The 27,222-nt window shown below is 42.7% G+C and overlaps 1 protein-coding gene across 5 annotated transcripts in view; it reads right to left on the reverse strand.

Moving 5' to 3' along the window:
* LOC124555728 (ATP-binding cassette sub-family B member 6) overlaps positions 1–27,222 on the reverse strand; it is a 144,974-nt gene that overhangs the window by 79,388 nt on the left and 38,364 nt on the right. For all 5 annotated transcript variants that reach the window (XM_047129748.1, XM_047129745.1, XM_047129747.1 and 2 more), the window contains exons 7-9: positions 18,737–18,974; positions 16,032–16,207; positions 1,988–2,193 (exon numbers count right to left, since the gene is read on the reverse strand). In XM_047129748.1, the coding sequence (XP_046985704.1) occupies positions 1,988–2,193; positions 16,032–16,207; positions 18,737–18,974 (620 nt within the window). The remainder of the gene's footprint in view (positions 1–1,987; positions 2,194–16,031; positions 16,208–18,736; positions 18,975–27,222) is intronic.

Genomic DNA, 27,222 nt, shown 5'->3' on the forward strand with positions numbered 1-27,222 from the left:
TTACATTTTCCAAAATCGTTTATTTTCATTGACAGACTACAGATGTAAATGCAGAAATGGCAGAATTTCTAAGCAATTATTTTCTACCATTTCAGAGCGGGTTACAGTGAAAATGATCCCTCAAGAAACTGCATATAATGAGCGGATAGTGCTCTCCACTCACACCCAGAATCTCAGTACATTTGGCATAATTGCATGATTAGATCAATGTCAGAAAGGTCTGTAGTCTGCAGACACAGTCTATCCTCAAAAGAAGGTTCACTGTCACAAGTCTTGTCTGCAGACACTCTGTGTGTATGTCAGAATCAACCCTCAGCAGCATTACTGGTGACACCACATTGGTTTAAAGATTTTGCCCTAACAAAGTGGCAGCCAAATTACTGGCTCTTCCCATGTGAAACTCATCTGACAAAATTGAAAAGAGTGAGGAGTGTAGGCAAAAGAACACTGCAAACTTTCTCTATTGGAAATCAACATTTCACCACCGTAACAGTTGGAGAAATGGAACAATAATTACAGATTGTACAACTCAGTAGGATTTACTAAGCCTTAAGTAAGACTCCAGGCATAGCTGCAGGAACCTTTTTCCAACATGAAAACATACCCTCCACAAAGGGCATACGAAACACTAGCCATTTTTAAGAAATTCCAAATCCAAAAACGTACTATTCATACCTGCCCTCGTACAATTTTCTCACTCTTTCCAAAATTGGAAACAAAATATGTAGGCAACATTTTGAGATCTTGGAAGCAGCAACACTACTGTTGTTTTGGAATATGCACTAATGGTGAAAAGGTTAGTTTGAGAAGGACAAACTTTGACAATTTCTCAAAACTTTTAAAGTGGCCTTTGAATTTTTACTTCCCGCAGAGACTTGACTTACACGTACTTTTATGTAGTCTAAAGTTTCATTTGCAAGGGCATTCATGGTTTTTATGACACACAAAACTATGAACATATTCTTTATAATTTTAAATATAAACTAATTCACTAAAATTGCTTATTTTAAACATAACCTAATTCACTAAAATGACTTATCTTACACACAGGTTTGAAAAAGGCAATAATGCAAACAAGGTCTATTTTGTTTTTTCCCAAGATTCAAAAAAGCTTTTGCAAATAATCTATTAATACTTCTCAGCACTGTAATAAATGGTGACATCACACAGTAACCTTCAGTCTCACACTGAAAGTGTCAAGTAAATATGCATAGCACAATCTAGTCTCCTGGTAAGCACAGTTGATCGCTATTATTCACTTTCTTGAAGCTGAGGGTTACAACCCAGCAAAAAGTTATCGATCTCTGAATAAAATGCACAGTGAGAGGTTCATGCATTGTTATGCTGTGCAGTAATGGAGCAGGAATTTGGCAGTGGGATGTGCCAACACTGATGCTGCTGGTTGCAAGGAAAGGAAGTTTGTGCGTTCTGTACATCTTTTGCATGCAGTTGGATCAGAAGATAGGGGAAAGACATCTAGTGCCCTTCAATGTTTCAAATGAAAGACATCACATCAACTGCCTTTCAGCCCAAACTAAGTGTCTAGTGATTTTATCTGTTTTGTAAAATGAAGTAGTAGTTGTGAGAACAATATTTCAGTACGGAGTTGCAGACCACTGTTTGGAAGTAGCTAAACTTACAGTTTGTTGCCATATATAACAGCAGTCAAGGAGAACTAATACCATGGTATGGCAAACATCTGAATCATTTCGACAACTATATGGAGTAGTACTACTTATGTGTACCCAACTATGGTGAACAAAGAGTGTTCTTTTATCACATGTAGTTTTATTTTTCAGCTAATTGCTCCCTTGGGGGGGAAAAAGGGGGGGCCAATAGTACATGTATAACTGAGATAATCAATACACATAATACAACACTTTTTTAAAAACAATCATAAAATTTAGCTTCCAAGTGAAAATGTATGCACATTTCATTGTATGTTTGGTTATATTGTAAGTCAAATGGGAAACAGAAAAGGCCATACCTGTAATAGGTTCCAAACCAGTTGAGAGGAACATATAACTGTATAATGTACGATGCAAACAGCACATAATCTCCAACTGTGAGGCCTTGCTTTGCAACAACCATATGGACACACAACAATGATCCAGCCAAGAGTCCACCACAAATTATAATGTTCTGAAGAGTGTTCAAGATATTCAAAGTTATCAATGATTTCCATTCTTCGCCCTAAACAGAGGTACCAAATAGTAACTGATCACTTCTTATTATAAATAGTGTTACTTGTACACAGCAAAGAATTATAATAGTACACTTATTTATGAGCACAGACCCAGAGACAGTACGATGTGGTAAGATCCGGTTCTATGGCAGGGAAGTAAGCTAAGTCTAGTACATATCTACACAACAGATAAAAATCCGTCATCAGCTATACCAGGCAGTTTGCATGCTTATAGCTTTTAGGCAGTGTTGCACATGTGTTATGAAACTACCAGCCTATTAACCCATTTCTGTACCTGAAAACTTTTGTAGGAGGAAAACAAGTTACACAATTTACAGATAAATGGTATACTGAACTCTCCTCTGCAATATAGGATACCATATTACTGCTTTTGTCTAAATGAGCTGGGCAATATGTGGAAGTATCACATGTCAACAAAATATGTTTTCTGATTACTTTCAGCTCAACAACATGGTTTTTGGGCACTGAATCCACAGCTGACCTCTCTCTTTTTCTATCACATACAGCTTTGTCACAATATTACTTGGTTGTGAACTACAAAATTAGGATTATGCATAACAGAACGAAAGAAGGGCTGAGTGAAACATAAGCTAATCAGTGCAACCATCATCACAAAAATTTCAACTTTTCTATTAGGATACAGCACACAAAAACAAAAAAAAACAAAATAAGCTACTTTCATTACAAAACTTTTTTCATCATTGGCCTATGTACTGGGCACATAAAAAATACAAAATATGAATGGAGAACACTTTCAATGTCTCAGTTTCACCACCTTATAAACAACACTTCTCATATCATATCAGTTGTTTTGAAAGCATATTATTTAAATTTTATATTTATTTCCTTACTGTGTTTCTGTTCCCTAGATCTGAAATAAAAATGGAACAAGAGGTTCATTGGAAATAAATGCCATGGGCAATCTGTGAAAGCTCACCTTGACAGTAATGGACATCTCAAGTGGTAAGTGCTTTTGAACTACACTCCTGGAAATTGAAATAAGAACACTGTGAATTCATTGTCCCAGGAAGAGGAAACTTTATTGACACATTCCTGGGGTCAGATACATCACATGATCACACTGACAGAACCACAGGCACATAGACACAGGCAACAGAGCATGCACAATGTCGGCACTAGTACAGTGTATATCCACCTTTCGCAGCAATGCAGGCTGCTATTCTCCCATGGAGACGATCGTAGAGATGCTGGATGTAGTCCTGTGGAACGGCTTGCCATGCCATTTCCACCTGGCGCCTCAGTTGGACCAGCGTTCGTGCTGGACGTGCAGACCGCGTGAGACGACGCTTCATCCAGTCCCAAACATGCTCAATGGGGGGACAGATCCGGAGATCTTGCTGGCCAGGGTAGTTGACTTACACCTTCTAGAGCACGTTGGGTGGCACGGGATACATGCGGACGTGCATTGTCCTGTTGGAACAGCAAGTTCCCTTGCCGGTCTAGGAATGGTAGAACGATGGGTTCGATGACGGTTTGGATGTACCGTGCACTATTCAGTGTCCCCTCGACGATCACCAGTGGTGTACGGCCAGTGTAGGAGATCGCTCCCCACACCATGATGCCGGGTGCTGGCCCTGTGTGCCTCGGTCGTATGCAGTCCTGATTGTGGCGCTCACCTGCACGGCGCCAAACACGCATACGACCATCACTGGCACCAAGGCAGAAGCGACTCTCATCGCTGAAGACGACACGTCTCCATTCGTCCCTCCATTCACGCCTGTCGCGACACCACTGGAGGCGGGCTGCACGATGTTGGGGCGTGAGCGGAAGACGGCCTAACGGTGTGCGGGACCGTAGCCCAGCTTCATGGAGACGGTTGCGAATGGTCCTCGCCGATACCCCAGGAGCAACAGTGTCCCTAATTTGCTGGGAAGTGGCGGTGCGGTCCCCTACGGCACTGCGTAGGATCCTACGGTCTTGGCGTGCATCCGTGCGTCGCTGCGGTCCGGTCCCAGGTCGACGGGCACGTGCACCTTCCGCCGACCACTGGCGACAACATCGATGTACTGTGGAGACCTCACGCCCCACGTGTTGAGCAATTCGGCGGTACGTCCACCCGGCCTCCCGCATGCCCACTATACGCCCTCGCTCAAAGTCCGTCAACTGCACATACGGTTCACGTCCACGCTGTCGCGGCATGCTACCAGTGTTAAAGACTGCGATGGAGCTCCGTATGCCACGGCAAACTGGCTGACACTGACGGCGGCGGTGCACAAATGCTGCGCAGCTAGCGCCATTCGACGGCCAACACCGCGGTTCCTGGTGTGTCCGCTGTGCCGTGCGTGTGATCATTGCTTGTACAGCCCTCTCGCAGTGTCCGGAGCAAGTATGGTGGGTCTGACACACTGGTGTCAATGTGTTCTTTTTTCCATTTCCAGGAGTGTACATAGCCAAGAACTCTCATTAGTTAGTTAGTTAGTTAGTTAGTTAGTTTCTTGTTCTAAATGCGGGGTTACTTTTTACTGTTCTAGTGCGTGCACACCAATTGAAGTGGCAGTTTTACCAAACACAGACGCAATCCTCAATGAAAGAAAAATGTGCAACAATATAATAGCAGATGGCTGCTAACATACTGTGACACATTTTGCAACATTATTTCCCTGAATCTTTGGGTTTAATGTCTTTAACAGCAAAGGAAGCACAAAAGAACAAACCAAACATTACCTCTGCATGCATGGGCAACACGAACCTTTTATTAAGAAAATTGTGTGTGCTTTTGAGAAGAGTAGAGGAGAGCTTGTTTTGAGGCCAATTCACACACAAAAAAGTGGAAACAATGTAAAATATGGACCAAATTTAGATATTGTGTGAAGAGGTGGAGAATAAAGGTACAATTAACTGATATAGGAATGTGAGAAATGTTGCAACACTAATATGAAAAGCTACATGATAAAAAGTAGTAAATGAGAAACACAATATGAGAAATATTTTCAATATAGACTTAAAAACCTGAGATCAGGCACTAAAATCCTTCACTTCCCATGAAGGAAAATTAGGCGGGTTTAATGTCCCATCTATGCCAAGGGCATCAAGAGACCTGGTAGGAGCTCAGAATGGAGACAGAAATCTGCTGTGCACATTCAAAGAAATCAAACCGACATTTGGATGAAGTGACAAAGGGAAGTAAGGGAAAACCTAAATATGGATGGCCACGAGGAAATCTGAACCCCCCATACACCTAAATTCAACTCCATTGTCTCACTTTCCATGGAAAACTTACAGAAATGGAAGCTTCAAATGTTGAACACTGTTTCAAATACCTGTCAAGGGCAAAATTTAAACTGACTGTAAATTGCGCTCTGAAGAAGCGTTTGCCGAGTAACTGTACTAAGGATGGTAAACACACACAGTGGTTAAATAAGAAAATTTGAAAAATGCTGAGTCACATGTTTATAAAACGATCAATGCGAAAAAATAAAACTTCCACCATCATACATTAGCAAACAATCTTGCTGAGAACCTTAAAAATTCCGGCCATAAGTAAAATTGCCAAGCAGGTCAGAAGGCAGCAAAAGCAAAGCTGAAGTTCTGAATTTTGTGTTTTAAGACCTCGTTCACGTAGTATAATGCAGGCATACTGTTGTTCGACCATTACACAGACTTGTGTGGAGGACATAGAAATGGGTGCCCATGGCGCTGAGAAGCAACTGATAAGAGTTGAAAGCAAATACAGTATAACCCCACTTTTATGTTCCCGGAATTAACATTTTCCTTCTACAATTTACAGATTATGAATAAATGTTTGTGGAGAAAAAAATGATGTTGGCTGTCCAGTAGTGTTTACAAATATGATGTGGTTAAATTTCTTGACACCAGAGCACTCTACTCAGCGAATTTGAACCGGTAAACGTGTAAAAGTTGGAGCAATTCATGCCGTATCTCCCACCACTGCCAAGCTCTACTTGGCGTGGTGGCTGATGTGAGTAACTAGGCTCGTTCGAATGAAGATATTATGACCAATCACAACCATTTCCAAACTGTCTCTAGTGGGCAAACCCAGTTTCGTGACTGTTGTGATCATCGTGACACCTCTGTCGAACCATACTTAGCACGTTTCAGTGTGTGGCCACTTGGAGCGCTAGTTGACACCGTCATTCACTTTGCGTTGCTCAAATGTTTTTACTTTAAACACAGCGCCGGTTACGTATTTTATTCATGCTGAGCAAAACGTGTTTCACGAATTTATTCCCGTAATCAAGTACAGTATTTACTTATGTATTTTTTGTGATGTTACACAAACAAATAATGGGAGTGATAGTTTGCATATGTGTGTGTGTGGTTTTCTATATAACTGATGAGGCACAGTACCTGATAACCTCAAAAAGTCGACTACAGTGCAAGAAACGCAGAACAACACACATTCAAACACCATATAAAATATTTATTTACATGTTTGCACTTGACAATGGGAAAAATTCTCAAGAAGCATCATGTTAAGCATGAAAAAATACGTAACTAGTGCATATTTCATTATTTAAATAGTAAATGACAGCTGCAGGCTTTGAAAAACATCTATTATGACATATGAAATTGAATCAAATGTTCCTACTTCCCACACAGTTATCAGTTATAGTTACACCAGCAGTTTTTATTAGATAATAAACCTCCATTAGATAATAAACAAGTCCATGACAAGTCTTTTGATGCCTGTTATGTACAGATATCACACATAAAGTGCAATTGGTATCCTATACGTAACTTTTACAGCTTAAAACATTATTTCCCACATTTTACATTTTCCTGCATTTTACGCCCCCCCCCCCCCCCCCCTTTTTTTTTTTTTTTTTTTTTTTTAAGTCCCTTGAAAAGTGTAAAAGCAGGGTTTCACTGTATCTCCTGGTCTGGATGGAATCCCATTTCAGTTTTAGAGTGTATTCTTTGGCACTGGCCTCTTACCTAAATTGTGATTTATCGCAAATATCTCACGCAGTGCAAAGTCCCAAGAGACTGGAAAAAAAAGCACAGATGATTCCTGTATATAAGAATTGTAAAAAGATAGATCCACAAAATTGCAGACAGATATCTTCAACATCGGTTTACTGCAGAAACCTGAAGTATATTCTTAGTTCAAATATAGCAAATTTCCTTGAGACAGAAAAGCTGCTATTCACAATTCAGCACGGATTTGCAACGCATCACTTGTGTAAAACTCGAGCTTTCTCTTTTTTTTACACGATTTGCGGTGAACCATGGATGAACGGTAACAGGCAGGTCCTATATTACTAGATTGACAGAGATCATTCAATAGAATGCCCGACTTTAGACTTACCAACGGTCCAAGCATACAGAGTAGGTTTGCACATATGCAAATTGTTCCATGTTTTAATCAGTAACAGTACCCAATAGGTTGTCCTGGACAGCAAGTGTTCATCAGAGATGAAGATACTGTCAGGAGTGTCTCAGGGAGCATGACAGGACTACTCTTGGCCTCTATATACATACGTGATCAGACTGACAGGATGAGCAGCAATCAACAACTGTTTGCTAATGATGCTGTACTTTATGGGGAAAGTACTGTCTCCGCAGTGACGGTTGGAGGCTACAGGGTGACTCTGACAGAGTTTGTCTGGTATGATAAATGACAGCTTGCCCTAAATATAGAAAAATGTACATTAAAATAGACAAGTAGAAAAAACTATCCTGTAATGTTCGGATGCCGTACTGCTTGACAGTCACAAAAATGAAATATCTAGGGATAACGTTGCAAAGCTATATGAAATAGAATGAGCACATAAGGTCGTTAGCAGGGAAGGCAAACTGTAGACTTCTGTTTATTGAGAGAATTTTAGGACAGTGTAGCTCTTTTATAAAGGAAATTGCATATAGAACACTGTTGTGGCCCATTCTTGAGTAATGTTTGAGTGCTTGGGATCCCCACTAGGTCAGATTAAAGGAAGACAGTGCAGAAATTCATATGTATACCACTAGATTTGTTACTGCCAGGTTCAAACAAGTAACAATCACAGAGAGACTTCCTGAACTCAAATGGAAATCCCTGGAGGGAAGATGGCACTCTTTGCATGAAACACCATCGAGAAAATTTAGAGAATGGCATTTGCAGCAGACTGCAGAATGATTCTGCTGATGCCAACATATATTTCACGTAAGGACTGCGAAGACATGAGAGGATTCAGGGCTTGTAGGGCAACGAATGGAACAGGAAACTAAATGACTGATAGTGGTAAAAGGTACCCTCTGTCATACACCAAATGGTGACTTGTGGAGTATGTATGTAGAGGCAGATGCAGGTTAAGGACTGACTCTCTACACCTTGCAATGCTGAGCCAACTGCAACACTATTAAATTATTCAGTGTTAATAAGTGTACTGTACTGGTGCAAGGTGCCCTCGTGAGGGCAGAGCAGCAGTGATTGACTAATCGCTATACGTAAGGATTTCTTCCCTGCCTCCATACGTAGGACCTCCAGACAAGCGCAGAAGTAGTGGAGACAAGTCGTGACTGCCAAACCATGCAGATATACCTGTAACTTTGTCTCACAATGTAGTGTTAAATACACCGTCCACTTTTACCAACTATGTACTTTTATTTTTAATGTCACTTCCTTTGCAATGAGTGTATGCATTCATCTGGACTGTGGAAAGAGTGAGGCAGCACAGAATTACCGTGTTTTGTGCCTGCCTACATTTTGATCCTCTGGGTGCAAGTAACACTATTTGAAAGTGTTCCAGCACAAACATTATGTGCTTCGATTTGTATGTATTGCAAGCTATCAGTATAAGGCTACTGTGGCTGTGTGCGAGTCTCTGAGACTAGCCAGCGTTAAGAATTTCTCCCACGCATCAATAGTGAGGTATGCCTGCAGTAGAGCTCTCCAGACTACAGATTCCACAAGAATAGTGTTTTGAAGTGCATCTCAAGCCAGCAGACATCTCAACATCCTCACAGTTCCGACACCATGACAAGTGAGCAGCAATGTCTGTCGCCAATGCTGCCAGCAGCTGCAGCCCAGTGAGCACACCACAGGTATCGCACCTTGCTCTGTAAACACTCTCGCTCTATTTTCTTAATCTATCATCTCCTATATTAACATCCTTAATCATGGATTCTGTCGAGAAACTAAGTTTAATTAAGAAAAGAACAGTGATAAAGTCACAAGCGACTAGACTCTCCACATTTGTAAACCTCTTTCAGGCAGGATCAAATCTCAATGACATTACAGTTCAGCAGTCACTATTAAATATAAGAAAAGAAGAATACAACATCCAAACTCAGTGAGATATTAACGATCTGGAAGAACCTCACCATAAAGACACGGCATCATTTGAAGACTTATGCTTACATATAGCATAAACAACAACGTCATTACTCTAGTCAAATGCTATCTGACCACCTCATTCTGCAAGTTCATGCAATGAAGCTCCCAGAAATTTCACTGCCAAAATTCAATGGTAGTGCTGCAGATTTTGTGCATTTTTTTCGGTATCTTTAAGGCACTAGTTATTAACAATAAGGCCTTAACTTACGTCCAACGATATTATTATTTGTCGACATGTGTCTCTGGTGAACCTCGTAAGCTGACTGAAAACTTACCAGTTACAGAAAGTAACTTTAAGATTGCATGTGATCTCATTGTTCAAATGTATAACAATCCCAAGCTAATTTTGATTGACGGGCAAAGAAACTGCTGAATCCATCCACCGCCAAAACTGAATCTGCTAATGACTAATCGATGTTAATCAACCATCTGATGAGAAATCCAAACACAACTGACGTCATGCAGGTTGGCATTCCACTCCACGAACTGTTACTATTGCAAGATTTGCTGCAACATATTAGTGCAAATCAGGAAACAGTGGGATTTTTAAAATAGCTGACCACATTTCCTTGTCTGAAATGTCTGGTAACATTTCTAGGAACTAGCTGTCAGAAATTAGACATTATTCATTTAGACAAAATCCTGCATCAGTCCCACCAGCCAGCCATGGAGCATACTAACATTGCACAAGAGCACAGTTCTCGAGAAAGATTTCTTGCCACCGTTCTCAGTTGCAAATTCTTTAATTCAGTGCACAAACTAAGTCTGTGTCCCGAGTTCAAAGAGAGCGATATTGCAAGGAGACTAGACTTTGTGAACACACAAAAGCTGCTTCAATTGTACAGGCACAAATCATAGGCAGAAGGTATGTCATAATGGCAGCTGCCACATTTGTAACAAGCACTGCAGTATGCTACTGCATAAGGAACAAGAGAGTCACAGTGCCAATAAAAAGCAAGAAGTGGGTATACCATCACAGCAAACATAAAGCAGTGTGAAAGGAAACCACCAGCATGCAGAAGTACTGTTATCAGCTGCCATTGTAAACAATGCCAACAAGAAAGGTAAAGTATACCAATGCCAAGCACTTCTTGACAGTGCCTCACAAATGATCTATAAGTCTAGGAGTTTAAAAGATTGGATGGGACTACAGCCCAACCAGCATCCAATTCCAATAAGTGGTGTCAGCAATGTTCAAACCATAGAACTGTCACACACTTGCAAGGTGTACATTTCCTCAAGAGTAGCTGACTACCACACACATGCTATCTGTGCATTACTGTCATGCATAACAGGGCCACTCCCAACAACATCCTTTGAAACCTCTACCTAGCAACTTCCTAAGCACATAACGCTAGCAAATCCATCATTCAATGGAACTGGTGAGATTGATCTTCTGCTTGGAGCATCACACTTTCTTTGAAGTACTGACATCTGGTCAGCTAAAGACAGAGAACCAACCAACCTTATGGGAGAGTGTTTGGTTGGATTGTGTCAGGAAAGATACCGCCACTCACTCACATGTAACACACAAAGCATACTGTTGTGCCTCACATGCAACGACCACCCTAAGAGGTCAAACAGTATGGTAACAAGAAGAAATTAAGCCTTGTTTCTATGTACATGGAAAAAGAGTGATCAAGGGTGGAGTATTTTGTGAAATCAATCCAGAGGAAACTTAACTACAGGAGAACTTCACACAGCAGAAAATGCATTCATTTGTTTGATACAACAGCAAGACTATTACAAGAAGATTGAAGAACTACAGAATGGCCAAACAATCCCAAAGGAAAGCAAACTGCACTCACTTCATCCCTTTCTGGACAAAGAACAAGGTGTTAAGGGTGGGTGGCATACTGGAACAGTCAGAGGCTTCTTACAGTCAGAAGCACCCCACGATTCTTCTTCCTGAACACCACATACCTAAATTAATAGTCAGGTAAAATATCTTCATTTGTTACACCCAAGACCTCAACACCTGTTAGCAAGCCTCAGACAAAGGTACTGATACCCGACAGAAGATATGTAACCAGGCAAGTCAACTGCCTTCACTGCTATAACTCAAAGGCAACCACAGCAACCCAGCTCATGTGACAACTTCCTTCAGTCAGAGTAGAACGAAGCAGACTTTCCCTTAGTTGTGGCATTGACTGTGGAGGGTCAACATACGTTAGAAATAGTGGAAAGAGGAGCAAAACTAGGGCAAAGGTCTACAAAGTGTTGTTCTTTTGCATCTCAACAAAGGCAGTATATGTTGAGCTTTTCACTGGTCTGCCCTTTAAAGCTATATATGTTGCGGCAGTATACGTTGAGCTTGTCACCAGTCAGTCCTTTCAAGTTTTCACTGCTGTTCTTCAATGATTTATTTCACAATGAAGTATGTACAAACACGTATAGTGACAATGGGAGTACATTCATGGCAGCAAGGAATGAGCTGCATGAACTGCACAAACTGTTCAGCTTTCAGTTTCAAGCAACACAAATCCACAACTATCCACCATAGAATGTGATAAAGTGGCATTTCATTCCACCTCAGGTACTGCATTTTGGTAGACTGCAGGAAGCAAGTATGTACTCCAGCAAGACACATTTAAAGAGGGCTGTGGGAAAACAAGCATTGGTATTTGATGAATTATACACAATTCTAACTCAAATTGAAGCGTGCCTGAATCCCCAACCCACTACACAACTCCCTGATAAACCAGATGAATTTTCATGCCTTACTCCAGGTCATTTTCTTATGGGTGAACCCTGACAACAGTCTGAGCACCAGGAATTCTTTCAGAGAAATCATCTAAACCAGGGAGTCATAAAGAAAGACCATCTACAGCCTGGTACATTGGTTCTCCTGCAGGAAGACAATCTGCCAAACCTTGTGCGGTGGTGTGGGATCACTGCTTGCACATACCCTGATCCCAATCGATTGATGGAAGTTGTTTCAGTGCTCTATCAATGGGAACCTACAAACGAACAGTAAAAGATCTGTGTTGTTCCACCAGAATCATAGACTCTAGAGCTCAAAACTATTCATTTACTAACTGAATTTGTGTTACTTTGTGTGCGGTGGACATAATTTCTTCAGACATTTTAAATCCTTGTTTGTTGCGCCTAACTTGTGCTGTTTATGATTATTTATATTTGTGTAATTTATATAAATTAGGTGGGCGGAATGTTCTGCATCAGTGCAAGGTGCTCTCACAAGGGTGAAGCATTGACCAAACAGTACAATTTCTATCTGGCCTTCCACACAAGGGAATGGCTGTATGAGGGCAGAAGTAGGGGAGATGGGTCTTGACCACCAGACCACACAGATGTACCTGTAACTGTGTCACACAATGGAGTGTTAAATATACAGCCCACTTCCACCAACTATGAACTTTTATTTTCAACTGCCTTTCCTTTGCAATGAGTGTATGCATTTGTCTGGACTGTGGGAAGAGCAAAGCAGCACAGAATTACTACACATTTTGCAGAAGCCTACAATACGAAACCCTATGAGAGGAAGTTGCTTACATACAGGGAAAATGTCAGTCTTCAGAGGCACCCTATGGTCCTTTATCTGAATCTTCACCTAGCTGACAAACTGCAATTAAGAATAATTGTACACTGGATCTGAAGATGACCTGTAACAAAGGTCAAAACTGTTTATCGGAATAGCCATACAAAGTAATCCAGGTGGTATTTGTCTTTCATTACATTCTCTCTCTATTACAACTCAATACATACAACTTTTTCTTACTCTCTGCGTGTATTGTGCATCAGTAAAACAACAAAGAGTAACTACTATTATCTTCTTTGATATCCACAAGTGAATGCTGTTGTGGAAGTCAAAGAACAAGAAGAATCTTAAGGTAATTATTTGTGCACAGCCAAAGGTATACATTCAAATTGCCCTACAGTACTTTTAAAGGATCAATTTCTAGTGATCAGACATTGCTCATTTGTTAGGCCAAATATGCAGACTTATTACTGTGTGAATTAAAAATGGTGCAAACTGTTTTTAATCTATAGTTTCTTTTTCACACCTCTAAATGAAAGTTAGGATTCTTTTCGATGTAATTTTGCAACAGCTATTTCATTTCAACACACGATTAGCCTGACTTCATTGTATGTTTACCTGCATAAGATCTACTGTAGGCAATTTTGTTCTACAGCCCACTCTTCTGCAATCAGCCACATTAATCTAACATTTATTCAATGTATCCACGTGAACTAAATAAAGCTATATACGACTGTTTAGCAAGAGTCTGTCACACAAAACATTGGACACAAAACACTAACACAGATTGGTGGAGGTTCCTTCTGTCATCCTTTTCTTTATAAACAGCATTCTTAAACATACTTTAATTGCCATTTCCTAGGATCTCTGGTTTTGGAGGGTCTGAGCATTTTATTTGTTTATTATTCTAGCAGGGGGGTGGGGTGGGGGGGGGGTGTATTTGGACGTATCCTGGCAGATGGTGGGTGACTGTTAGCTGCTCAGCTTTTACATTATTCTGTAGATGATTGGTCTGCGTTTCGATTGCCATTTCAGCATATGAGGACTCCGCTAGCTCACCAGGTACTACAAGTAACAGTATCACATGCACGGTCAACAGGATTTTATTTTTGACATCTGCTACGTAGCAAAAATTAGCTGATTATGAATGCTGGGTCATTCCGTACTCTTTTTTGATCTGAAAGTGACTTAATTTTGTGAACTGCACCTGATGATGCAGCTAAAATGCTGTGAAAGGATTATGCCTTAAATAAAGGTGTTACAGGTAACATGCTCTACCAAAATGGTGTATCTAGATTGTGGCTGCCCTGACTTCCAAGTCCGCCACTGGGCCATAATCTTTGCTTCCAGGGCACCATTAGCTTCAGTGCCAGTCTTCAGTAGCGCACCACACAGAAGTTTGTTCAAAAGGGCATTTTCATCCTGAACCTTTCTTCATACTGCTTCAGTAATATTGTCAAAGGAATGTTATGCAGTTACACAACATAAAATCTTCACATTTCATATTATATGTGTATCTAGGTTGTGTTGGCCACATCCAGGTGGGGGCCCAAACGTGTAGTATTACAATTTGATACACTTTGGAATGTCGTCTTCTCTACAGCGACATTCTTTCAATGCATTCCAAATTAGAGGATTAAGGAATGCAACCTATTGAAAAGTCTGTGTCTTCTTGAGGTTTGCAACTGTCTTAAACTAACACATTGCACGATGCTTAGTAGTAGTAGTAGTAGTAGCAGTAGTAGTAGCAGCAGCAGCAGCAGCAGCAGCAGCAGCATGTTCAACTTTTTTTCAGCACTGTCCCTTCATATCTGACAATGAATGTGTGGTGTCACCGCCAGACACCACACTTGCTAGGTGGTAGCCTTTAAATTGGCCGCGGTCCGTTAGTATACGTCGGACCCGCGTGTCGCCACTGTCAGTGATTGCAGACCGAGCACCGCCACACGGCAGGTCTAGAGAGACATCTTAGCACTCGCCCCAGTTGTACAGCCGACTTTGCTAGCGATGGTTCACTGACAAATTACACTCTCATTTGCCGAGACGATAGTTAGCATAGCCTTCAGCTACGTCATTTGCTACGACCTAGCAAGGTGCCATTATCAATTCCTATTTATCTTGTGATGCATGTACCGTCAGACCGATGTTCACCAATTATGGATTAAAGTTAAGTATTCCAGAAGCTACGTACTATTTTTGCTACTATAAAGACCTTGTCATTTTCCAGACCTCACGCCATCCTGCGTGAGCTTAAACGCGTGCCTTTCGGCTATCTCATAGTGGCTTGGCTGTCTTGCCAAGTCACAACAGAATGAGCCTCTGATTACAGGCTACGATCAAAAATAAGAATGTACTCTACTACTATTGTGCACTTGGTAATTGTTCCTACACTCTAACCTCACCCTGTTGATTCGCTCAATGCTTACAAATACAGAGAATGTATTCCAAGTCTCAGTGGAAGTACTACCTCTGTTATAGAACAAAGGGCTTCTGATGATCTGAACAGTATTCCTCATCAGAGTAATGATGAAGTTGAAATTACTTGTAGCAGCTCTGTGGGCTTAAATACTGATAGTTAAGTTTTTGACACAGTCTTATTGCTTGTATAGGACACTTAGTCTCACTGATTATTTTGTTCATCTTTATCTGCTTCCTTTCCCCAATTCTTTTATAAGTTATGAAATCACATCATTCATCCTGAAAGACATCTAAATATATGAGCAAGTCTTCAGTTTTACAGGAAATATGCAGATAACATTGTATTTGAGAATGAAACAGTGACCCTGTAGTGGTGTGTATGCTGTAATGCAATGCCAGAGTTCCTAAGTGGAAACAATGTACAATGTGTGTCAAATACTGTATAGGCTGGCACCATCAAGGTCCCTGTTGGGGTGTTCAGATAAATGTTCCGGTTGGGAACAGCTTTCCTAATGGTTACTATCTAGTTGCTAATGAAAAACATATGGAAAAATATTTGAAGCTGAACTGCATGTGAGGTATATCTCTGTTAATAGTACACCAGTACTCACCTGGTAATGCAAGATTGCCTTTTTGAAGCATTCTACTTCGTAGCTCTCTGCTCCATAATACTTCACAGTTTCAAAATTGAGCAATGAATCTACACTTCTGGCTTTCTGAGCATTATCTGCCAAATTCATACTGCGTTGGAATTTTGTGCGCCATTCTGTTACGAACACTGTGCTCACTGAAAGAAAAACATCAAAACACATACATAGGTATCTCACGAAAGTATAGCATCACTAAACTGAACAAAATCGGTATCTAGTTACTGATAACTGACCTTTTAAATTACACTATTTGTCCTAGTAAACCAGATGTGTGTATGTGTGTGTGTGTGTGTGTGTGTGTGTGTGTGTACTGCTGACAAATGCCTTAATGGCCGAAAACTATAATTGTGTGAATCTTTTTTTGTTGTGCCTATCACGACTCAGCATCTCCGCTATATAGTGAGTAGCAACTTTCATTCTCTGGTATTGTTACATTCCATCCTGCATTTTCCTTTGTTTGATGAAGGCCTTATTTTATGGACATGCCTCATACATACCCAATGCATCATGAGGAGTTGTCAAGGGTTGTTAAGTAGTGGCTCATCAGTCTCATTAGAGAGACTGGGTATGAGGCAGGTTCTGGGAGTCTGGGAGCACCTATACCCAATATGGTGGCAGCATCAATGATAGTGAAGTAAGTAGGTCTCACTGGACCATACACTGCACCTCCATAATCTAGTCAGAGTATTACAAAGCCTTTTAAACTGGAGCACATATACCCATTCTGTTCTCCAAGAACTATGGCTAAATCACATCGAACTGTTTAATGCCTTGAGGGCCCTTGTCTCTGATCGTTTAGGTGTGGCACCCACATCAGTTTATAATCAAATATGATGCTCACAAACCTCACTAACTCTATAATAATATTATAGATTTCACGAGATAGAATGGCATCGCTCGTTTCCAAGGGAACATCACAACATCCATTGCAAATTACTTTCGGGCAAAACCAAATTCAATGGTTTGCTGCAGGCAATAAGAAGGACAAATATTTAAAATTCTCATTAATTATTACCTCTTATCCAGTAATTACTTTACACACTTTTAATCACAGTTATTCTCAGGAAACTACTGTACGACAGATTTTTTGGTAATTAATGGTCAGCTGCTAATAGTCTTTTGGTCAGCGTTGCCAATTGGATTCTCGCTCAGGTGGGTGATTTATTCCACTCGGGACTGGATGGGCACATTATCACTGTCACCGACGCACAATCTGTCGAAGTGACCTCAAATAAAAAGACTTGCACCAGGCACCCAAACTCCCCAGAAGGACAACTCCCAACCAAAAATACACTATGTGATCAAAAGTATCCGGACATCTGGCTGAGAATGACTTACAAGTTCGTGGCGGCCTCCATCGGTAATGCTGGAATTGATTATGGTGCTGGCCCATCCTTAGCCTCGATGACAGCTTCCACTCTCACAAGTGGATGTTCAATCAGGTGCTGGAAGTTTTCTTGGGGAATGGCAGCCCATTCTCACATAGTGCTGCACTGAGGAGAGGTATCGATTTGATCAGTGAGGCCTGGCATGAAGTCAGCGTTCCAAAACATCCCAAAGGTGTTCTATAGGATTCAGGTCAGGAATCTATGCAGGCCAGTCCATTACAGGGATGTTGTTGTTGTGCAACCACTCTGCCACAGGCCATGCTTTGTAAACAGGTGCTCAATCATCTTGAAAGATGCAATTGCTCTTCAACAATGGTAAGCAAGAAGGTGCTTAAAACATCAATGTAAGCCTGTGCTGTGATAGTGCCATGCAAAACAGAAAGGGGTGCAAGCCCTCTCCATGAAAAGAATGACCACACCATAACACCACCACCTCCGAATTTTACTGTTGGCACTACACACACTGGCAGATGACATTCACCGGGCATTTGCTATACCCACACCCTGCCATCGAATCACCACATTCTGTACCGCAATTCGTCACTCCACACAACGTTTTTCCATTGTTCAGTCATCCAATGTTTACCCTCTCCACACCAAGTAAGTCGTCGTTTGGCATTTACCAGCCCGATTTGTGGCTTATGACCAGCCGCTCGACCATGAAATCCACATTTTCTCACCTCCCGCCTAACTGTTAATAGTACTTGCAGTGGATCCTGATGCAGTTTGCAATTCCTGTGTGATGGTCTGGATAGATGTCTGCCTATTACACATTACGACCCTTTTCAACTGTCAGCAGTCTGTCAGTCAACAATGAGGTTTGCCTGTACGCTTTTGTGCTGTACCTGTCCCTTCGCCTTTCCACTATCACATCGGAAACAGTGGGCCTCGGGATGTTGAGGAATGTGGAAATCTCACGTACAGACATATGACAAGTGACACCCATCACCTGACCACGTTCAAAGCCCACGAGTTCCACGAAGCACCCCATTCTGCTCTCTCACTATGTCTAGTAACTACTGAGGTCACTGATATGGAGTACATGGCAGTAGGTAGCAGAACAATGCACCTAATTTGAAAAACATATGCTTTTGGGGGTGTCCGGATACTTTTGAACACACAGTGTACCATGTGCAATTTTTTTGTAATTAATGAAAGAAAATAGTGGTAAAGCTCTAGACACAATATCTTTTATATTGCATATAAAAGAGGTATTACTATATGTAAGACATTAAAACAAATAACTTATGCATAATTGTCAATCTTTTTCAAACTTACCAATATACAGGATCATGGTGGTGAAAACTATTAAGCCAAACCAACTATTAAAGGCTGAGATGAAGAATACCACAGCAATAATTATATCCACAATTGTAGGTAATATGCTGAACAAAATGTAATTAAGTAGATTGTCTATGCTATCTGTCCCACGGTCCATTACTCTGAGTACTTCACCAGTTTTACGTCCAAGATGCCATCTTAAGCTCAGACTATGGAGATGTCTGAACAATTCCACCTAAAATTTAAATGAAAAGAAAACTTATCTTTGGATCCAACATATGTACAGCACTACATGTTAACCATAAGCAGTAGACACAGATAAATGTTACAGACTGGTAATGTATTAGAACTGCTCACAACACTTGATAGAAGTCCTTTAAAGTCAGAACAAATAAGGGCCACAAATGCATGCACATAATTAGAATCAAAAGTTGGGTTATGTAACACGTTGGTGTGAGTGTTAACCAAATATTACTGGTATGATCAGAATAGGAAACATTTCAGTACTTTTCACTATGGTATCATTCCGAACAGCACAGAAACCATACACTTTAGTACCATTTGGTGAAGTCTTCAATTTGTGTGTGTGTGTGTGTGTGTGTGTGTGTGTGTGTGTGTGTGTGTGTGTGCGTTTTTACCCTGATCTGATTACTGTCTTCCTTCCCTCTTCAAAATGAGAAAAACAGGATTTTACCACTACAGTGTTCTAATGAGCCATTCCATTCATGTGTTACTAAAGATCTGATCTGTCACCACTGCTGCTGCAACAAAACCTGATGCATGGCAATTAGAATTTTAGTAAATTTATTGCTCACAAATTCCTCATTAGGAACTTCATGTACCATTTTGCACAGTAGATTTAACTCTACATACCAGTACTGTAAGTTTATTTGTGCACAGACAGCGAGACAGCTACCCACACCTGACCATCCTACTTGCTACTTATCCATCATGACACTACAGTAACCCAGCACTCAAATGCATATAAAGCCATAGTGACAGCATAAGCTGCAGTATGTCTCATTTGCAAACATGACTTGTTGCCAAAAGTGTGCCACTGCTTGAACACTGCTTTTCATTATAGTACAAGAAAATTAGAAATGAGGATTGAGGAAACTACCAACAAACAAATTCTTGCATAAAGGATTGCAGTAGATGTTATCAAAATACATAAAAATGTCATTTTTATCATTGAATCTACTTTGTTCTTAGCTCCCATAATAAAATGCATAGCTTTTCCTTCTTGGAGGATAAGCTGTTTCTCATCCAGTTGTTTTGACACTGTGGTCCTTCAAAAATTTTTGTTTAGCTATTTATCTTTAGTCCACCACTGAAACAATTGAGGTAAAAAGGCCTGCTGAGAAAAATCCACATAAAAAAATCCTTCTTTATGCGAGCCTGTTAGTCATCTCTCTGTAGTTTGCTTATACCGTGATGTCTGGCACTGATATGGCACACACACTGCTGCCAGACACCGATGACAATAGTTTCCTTTGCTTGTCAACAACCACGTACTTATACAGCCCACAGAAACTCTGCAGTGCCCAACCATGCATATTCAGTTCACTAACTGCTCTGTATTTTCCATATCTTTTAAATTTCATTTTGACAATCACTTCATGCTACTGTGATATTCACTGATACACCTCTCTCTGTAAAGTGACCTTGTCATCTAGTGAAAGACTTCTTATAAAAAGCAACAAAATGCTTTTTAATGGTTATTTCTATATCATTAGACTGATGTCATCATACACACCAATGACAATCACCTTGCAGAAGTGATTACAGCATGTTATCACCACTGGAATCACAGCAGCCAATGATTTGCAGCAAAATTGTCAATTTATTGAGCTTACTGAAAGCCTAATGCTGTACTGAGTAAACGCGTCCATCATGAATTCTTCAAGTTTCTTTAGATTTTTGACTTTGTGCAATGGTGCTAACTTGAGTCTACACAACAGTTAACTTTGATCATGAACTTACAATCATTTCAGAAACTTTCATTGGAGTCTTATATTTTCTGCAAATTACCTGCACATAAGAAATAGACACTTAAATGTAGGACCTCACCCATCCCAAACAAATCTGCGTTTTGTAAATCAGAAGAATCAAAGAGAAGGTCCAAAGTACTTAAAAAAGATCTTATTACACGGTTCTGTCACATTAATGTGACCACTTGTCAAAAGCCTGAATAAGCATATTTTGCAGTGCGGACATGCAGAGAGAGAGAGAGAGAGAGAGAGAGAGAGAGAGAGAGAGAGAGAGAGAGAGAGAGAGAGTCAACGAGGTTCTGAAAGGTACCAACAGCGATGTGGAGCAGTGCCAACTACAATGCTATGGCCAGCTGTGCTAGATTTCACTGTTAAGGATTTACGACGCAAATAGCCTGATCCTGGTGGTTCCACAGATTCACAAATGGGTTTAAATCTAGGGGTCGGGCAGAGGGTGGGGGTCACCAGGGGACTACGGTAAACTCATCCTGATGCTCTTCAAACCACACATGTACCTGCAAGCTGTGTGACATGTTGCATTGTCCTTCTGGCTGATGCCACCCCACTCAGGAGAAACAAACTGCATGTAGGGGTGGACATGGCCCCCAAGGATAGACGCATACTTGCCTTGATCCATTGTGCCTTCCAGACAGACAAGATCACCCAGAGAATGCCACAGAAACATCACCCAGACCATAATGCTCTCCCCCCTGGCCTGGATCCTTCCAACAATTGTTGCAGGGCCGTACACGCCACAGGCCATCAGTCTGATGGAATATAGAATGTGGTTCACCTGAAAAGGTCGCTTGTCACCACTTGCTGGATGCCCAGTTGCAGTACTGATGTGCAAATTCCAGCCTCCATCACCAATAAACAGCAGTCAGCACAGCTGCATAAACCACGTACCTTCTACAGAGGCCCATACACAGCAACAGTCAGGGGACGGTCATTGAGGAGCCATGGCTGATAGCCCCTTGGTTCATCTGGGCAGTCAGTAGCTGAACATACTATTTTAGATGTTGGGCAACGGCAGCCAAAATTCCACATGCTGAATAAAATCTTCTGCACTGGCTGTTAAAATACTTTTATAAAAGTCACTACCAGTTTCATATAAGTAAAGCTGCATCTTTGGCTGTTTAAAAAACCTGAAGATGGCTCTCTACTGACGCAAAAGCGGTAGTGACTTTTTATTAAATGTATTTTAACAACCAGTGTGAAATATTTATTTAACCAGTTGAATGGTTGGTTGGATTGTTAAAGGGACCAAACTACTAGGTCATCACACCCTTTATCCTCTGACAGGTCTATATGACTGCAGATCAGAGAGAGCGTACCGTGCAAAACCCAGAGGCGAAACCCCAAGGTCTAAATGTCCTCTCGGGCCCAGCACGGTACCGAGAGAATGCACAATATCCATGGGGCATAGGGGAATGGTAACTAGCGAATCGTGTTTCATGTAGAGCAACGCAAATTGTGGATGAGGAGGAAATAAGGTGTTGCAGTTGCAGTTCCATCAGGTAACAACCACTACACTTCCACTGAATGATCATGTTATGGATGTCCAACTTAAGCGTGAAGAGGCCAGGAGGACCAAACATGCCGCAAGATCGCTGCCTGTCACCAGTGGGAATAAAATGACATTAATGACTACTGGTCCAGAATCCAACAGCATGGGGGGTGGGGATGTGGGGGAGGGGGGCGGGGGATCTGATACCTCTGGGGTCACCACTGTAGTTTTTTTTTTTAACTGCTATGGTCATTAGCGCCCGGTCCGTGACTTAGGAAACAGTAAAAAACCGAAAATGGAACACAGCAGCAATGGGAACGAAAGTCATAAAAATGGAGAAACTAAAAGCAGAAGGAATGCTTAAAAATCCACTACAGAAAGGGGTTGGTTGTCCCCAAAAAAAGCTTCAAATGACTGACGTCATTTCACTGGCACTAATAAACTTGAGAACGTGGTCGGCTGAGCGCGTGTCATCATCTAAAATCGATGATTTATCAGGCGACAGCTGTAGACGGGACCGTAACAGATTAAAATAGGGGCACTCAATCAAAAGGTGTCTTACCGTCCACAGCTGAGAGCAGTGGGGACAGAGTGGGGGAGGATCGCCGCTTAAAAGATGTCGATGGCTAAAAAGACAGTGCCCTATCCGGAGTCTAGTTAAAATTACCTACTCCCGACGACGCGTTCGGGAGGAAGAGGTCCAAGCACAAGGAAGAGCTTTCACGTCCCGCAATTTATTATGGGGAAGTGTCGACCAATGGATTCAAATGGCTCTGAGCACTATGGGACTTAACATCTATGGTCATCAGTCCCCTAGAACTTAGAACTACTTAAACCTAACTAACCTAAGGACAGCACACAACACCCAGCCATCACGAGGCAGAGAAAATCCCTGACCCCGCCGGGAATCGAACCCGGGAGTGGGAAGAGAGAACACTACCGCACGACCACGAGGACTTCGACCAATGGGCGTGCCATAAAAGAGCAACTCGACGACATAAAACGCTCCGTAGATCGGCGAAGGGAATCGATTGAATAGCTGGCCGAAGATGAGAGACAGCAGCCTTGGCTGCAAAATCGGCCGCCTCATTTCCATAGATACCAGCATGTCCCGGGAGCCAGAGGAATGCCACCGAGACGCCCGCCCAGGTGGAGCAAGCGCAGACAGTCCTGAATCCGGTGGACCAGAGGGTGCACAGGGTAAAGAGCTTGGAGATTGAGGAGAGAGCTGAGAGAATCTGAGCAGATAACGTACTGTATCCGCTGATGGCGGCGGATGTAGTGGACAGCCTGGAGAATAGCGTAAAGCTCCGCAGTATAAACCGAACACTGGTCGGGAAGCCGAAAGTGATTTGGGGTGTCGCCAACAATATAGGCACTACCTACACCTAACGATGTTTTCAAGCCATCGGTGTAAATAAATGTGGCTTCCGTCATTTGTGCACATAGAGCAGCAAATGCCCGACGATAAACAAGCGAAGGGGTACCATCCTTGGGAAATCGACAAAGGTCACGGAGCAGGCAGATCTGGGGACGGAGCCAAGGCGGTGCTGTACCCGAAGTTGTCAAGAAGGTTTTAGGAAAGCGGAAGGAAAGAGAATGGAGCAGTTGATGGAAGCGGACTCCCGGTGGTAGTAGGGAGGAGGGGCAGCCTGCATACCCCACATCAAAGGAGGCGTCAAAAAAAATGTCATGGGCTGGATTAGCAGGCATGGAAGACAGATGGCTAGCATAACGACTCAGAAGGACTGCTCGCCGATTGGACAGTGGAGGTTCAGCAGTCTCAGCATAAAGGCTTTCCACAGGGCTAGTGTAAAAAGCTCCAGACACTAAACGTAATCCACGGTGGTGGATAGAGTCGAGACGCCGAAGAATAGACGGCTGAGCAGAGGAGTAAACTATGCTTCCATAGTCCAATTTCGAGTGCACTAAGGCGCGGTAGAGGCGGAGAAGGACCACTCGGTCCGCTCCCCAGGAGGTACCATTCAGGACACTGAGGGTGTTGAGGGATCGCAGACAGCGAGCCGAAAGATAGGAAACGTGGGAGGACCAGCACAGTTTTCTGTCAAACATAAGACCCAAGAATTTAGCGACGTCTGAAAATGGAAGGTTGACAGGTCCTAGATTAAGGAGGGTGGAAGAAACTCCTTACGTCGCCAAAAATTAACACAAACGGTCTTACTGAGAGAAAAACGGAAGCCAGTTTCGATGCTCCAAGAGTGGAGGTGATCGAGACATCCTTGAAGACGTCGTTCAATAAGGCTGGTCTGTTGAGAGCTGTAGTAGATCGCAAAATCATCCACAAAGAGGGAGCCTGAGACATCAGGAGGGAGACAATCCATAATTGGATTTATGGCAATGGCAAACACTCAGCACGGAGCCCTGGGGTACCCCGTTTTCTTGGGAGAAAGTACGGGAGAGAGTAGTGATCACCCACACCCTAAATGTGTGCTCTGCCATAAATTCGCGAAGAAAAAGGGGCAGCCGACCTCGAAAGCCCCAAGAGAACAGTGTGCGGAGGATGCCTGTCCTCCAACAGGTATCGTATGCTCTCTCCAGATCAAAAAATATTGCTACTGTTTGGCGTTTCCGGAGAAAATTGTTCATGATATAAGTGGAGAGAGCAACAAGATGGTCAACTGCAGAACGATGCTTTCGGAATCCGCATTGGGCAGGTGTTAAAAGACTGCAGGATTCCAGCCACCAAGCTAAACGGTAATTCACCATACGCTCCAAAACTTTACAGACACTACTCGTGAGAGAAATGGGGCGATAGCTAGAGGGGAGATGTTTGTCCTTTCCAGGTTTCGGAACAGGAACGACGATAGCTTCCCGCCATCGTCTGGGAAAAGTACTGTCGGTCCATATTCGATTATAAAGGCGAAGGAGGTAACGCAGACTATGGCTTGATAAATGCAGCAACATTTGGACGTGGATACCATCCGGTCCTGGGGCGGAGGACTGAGAAGAAGAGAGTGCATGTTGGAGTTCCCGCATGGAGAAAACAGTATTGTAGCTTTCGCGATTTTGAGAGGAGAAAGCAAGATGTCGCACTTCCGCTGCACGTTTCTTTGAGAGAAATGCTGGCGGGTAATTTGAAGAGCTTGAAATCTCAGCAAAGTGCTGACCCAATGAGTTAGAAATTACAACTGGGTCCACTAATGTATCATGCGCGACAGTGAGCCCAGAGACCGGGGAGAAACTAGGCGCGCCTGAGAACTGTCGAAGCCGACTCCAAACTTCCGAGGAGGGAGTGAAGGTGCTAAATGAGCTAATAAAGAATTTCCAGCTTGCCTTCTTGCTATCGCGGATAACACGACGGCATCGCGCACTGAACTGCTTATAGCGGATACAGTTGGCCAAAGTAGGATGGTGGCGGAAAACGCGAAGAGCACGTCGCCGCTCACGTATAGCGTCACGGCATGCCTCGTTCCACCAAGGAACGGGGGCGCGCCGGGGCAATTCGGAGGTGCGTGGTATTGAACGTTCCGCAGCTGTAAGAATAACGTCGGTAATATGTGTGACCTCATCGTCGACGCTGGAAAAGTGACGGTCATCGAATGTCGCAAGAGACGAAAAAAGTGTCCAATCGGCTTGGGCAAACTTCCAGCGTCGCGGGCGCATATATGGCAGTTGAGGCTGCAGTCTAAGGACACATGGAAAGTGGTCACTCGAGTGTGTATCATCAAGGGCGAACCATTCAAAGCGCCGAGCTAGCAGAACAGTACCGACTGCAAGGTCCAAATGAGATAAATTTGTCGTGGAGGCAGACAAAAATGTAGGGACCCCAGTGTTGAGGCAAACTAGATCCGCTTGGTGGAAGACGTCTAGCAATAGTGAGCCACATGGACAAGGATGTGGAGATCCCCAAAGCGGGTGGTGGGCATTGAAGTCCCCCAACCAGCAAATAGGGGGGTGGAAGCTGACCAAGAAGATGAAGGAGATCATCTCGTGCCATTGGTGTGGACGATGGAATGTATACAGTACAAAGAGAGAACGTGTATCCAGAAAGGGAAAGACGGACGGCGACAGCTTGGAAGTAAGTGTGTAAGTGGGTTGGGTGATAATGGAGAGTATCATGGAGAAGAATAATGAGTCCTCCATGGGCTGGAGTGCCTTCAACAGAGGGGAGATCATATCGGACGGACTGAAAATGAGTGAGAACAAAGCGGTCATTGGGACGCAGCTTTGTTTCCTGAAGACAGAAGATGACCGGCGAGTAGGATCGTAAGAGGATCGACAATTCATCCCGATTGGCTCGAATGCCGCGGATATTCCAGTGGATAATGGACATAGGTTGAACAGAAAATGGAGGAATGTGACCAAGGTTGCTGTCAACTCGTCAACTGCTCAGAGCTTGCGACCGACAGTATGGTATGGCATTCAGCCGAAGGCAGAAGATCCTGATCCATAGGTTGTTCAGGAGCAGCTCCTGCCACCAGCAATCGGCCGGTTGATCAGCCGCCAGCAGTGCGCATCAGCGACACAGAAGATGGCCGAGGGCGATTTCCGCCAGGTGGTGCTGTAGATGAGACACGCCTTGGCGGAGAAGGAGATGAACTGGGTTTGTTATTAGCCTTCTTGGAAATATGATGTTTAGATGAAGGAGGAACCGATGGTTGTGAAGTTGGGGTACGCAAAAAATCTTCACGAGTATGCTCTTTTTTCGAAGTCTTGGTGTCTGACTTTTGGGCTCGAGATTTAGCAGAACCCGATGAAAGGTGAGCCAGAGAGTGGGCAGGCGAAAGTGGTGAGGTTGAACGGGCGATCTTTGCGCTGGCCGATCTGACGACCGTGGCACTAAAGGTGAGGTCGCAAGTCTGCGTGGCCGCCTCCTTTGTTGGCCGAGGAGAAGCAAGGACAGTGCTGTATTTTCCTTTCTGAGGCACGGTGGGCTGTCGACTGGCGAATAATTTTCGAGCAGCAAAGGTCGACACCTTTTCCTTCACTCTGATTTCCTGGATGAGCTTTTCGTCCGTATAAAC

This window comes from Schistocerca americana, chromosome X, assembly GCF_021461395.2.
Source record: "Schistocerca americana isolate TAMUIC-IGC-003095 chromosome X, iqSchAmer2.1, whole genome shotgun sequence".
Lineage (NCBI taxonomy): Eukaryota > Metazoa > Arthropoda > Insecta > Orthoptera > Acrididae > Schistocerca > Schistocerca americana.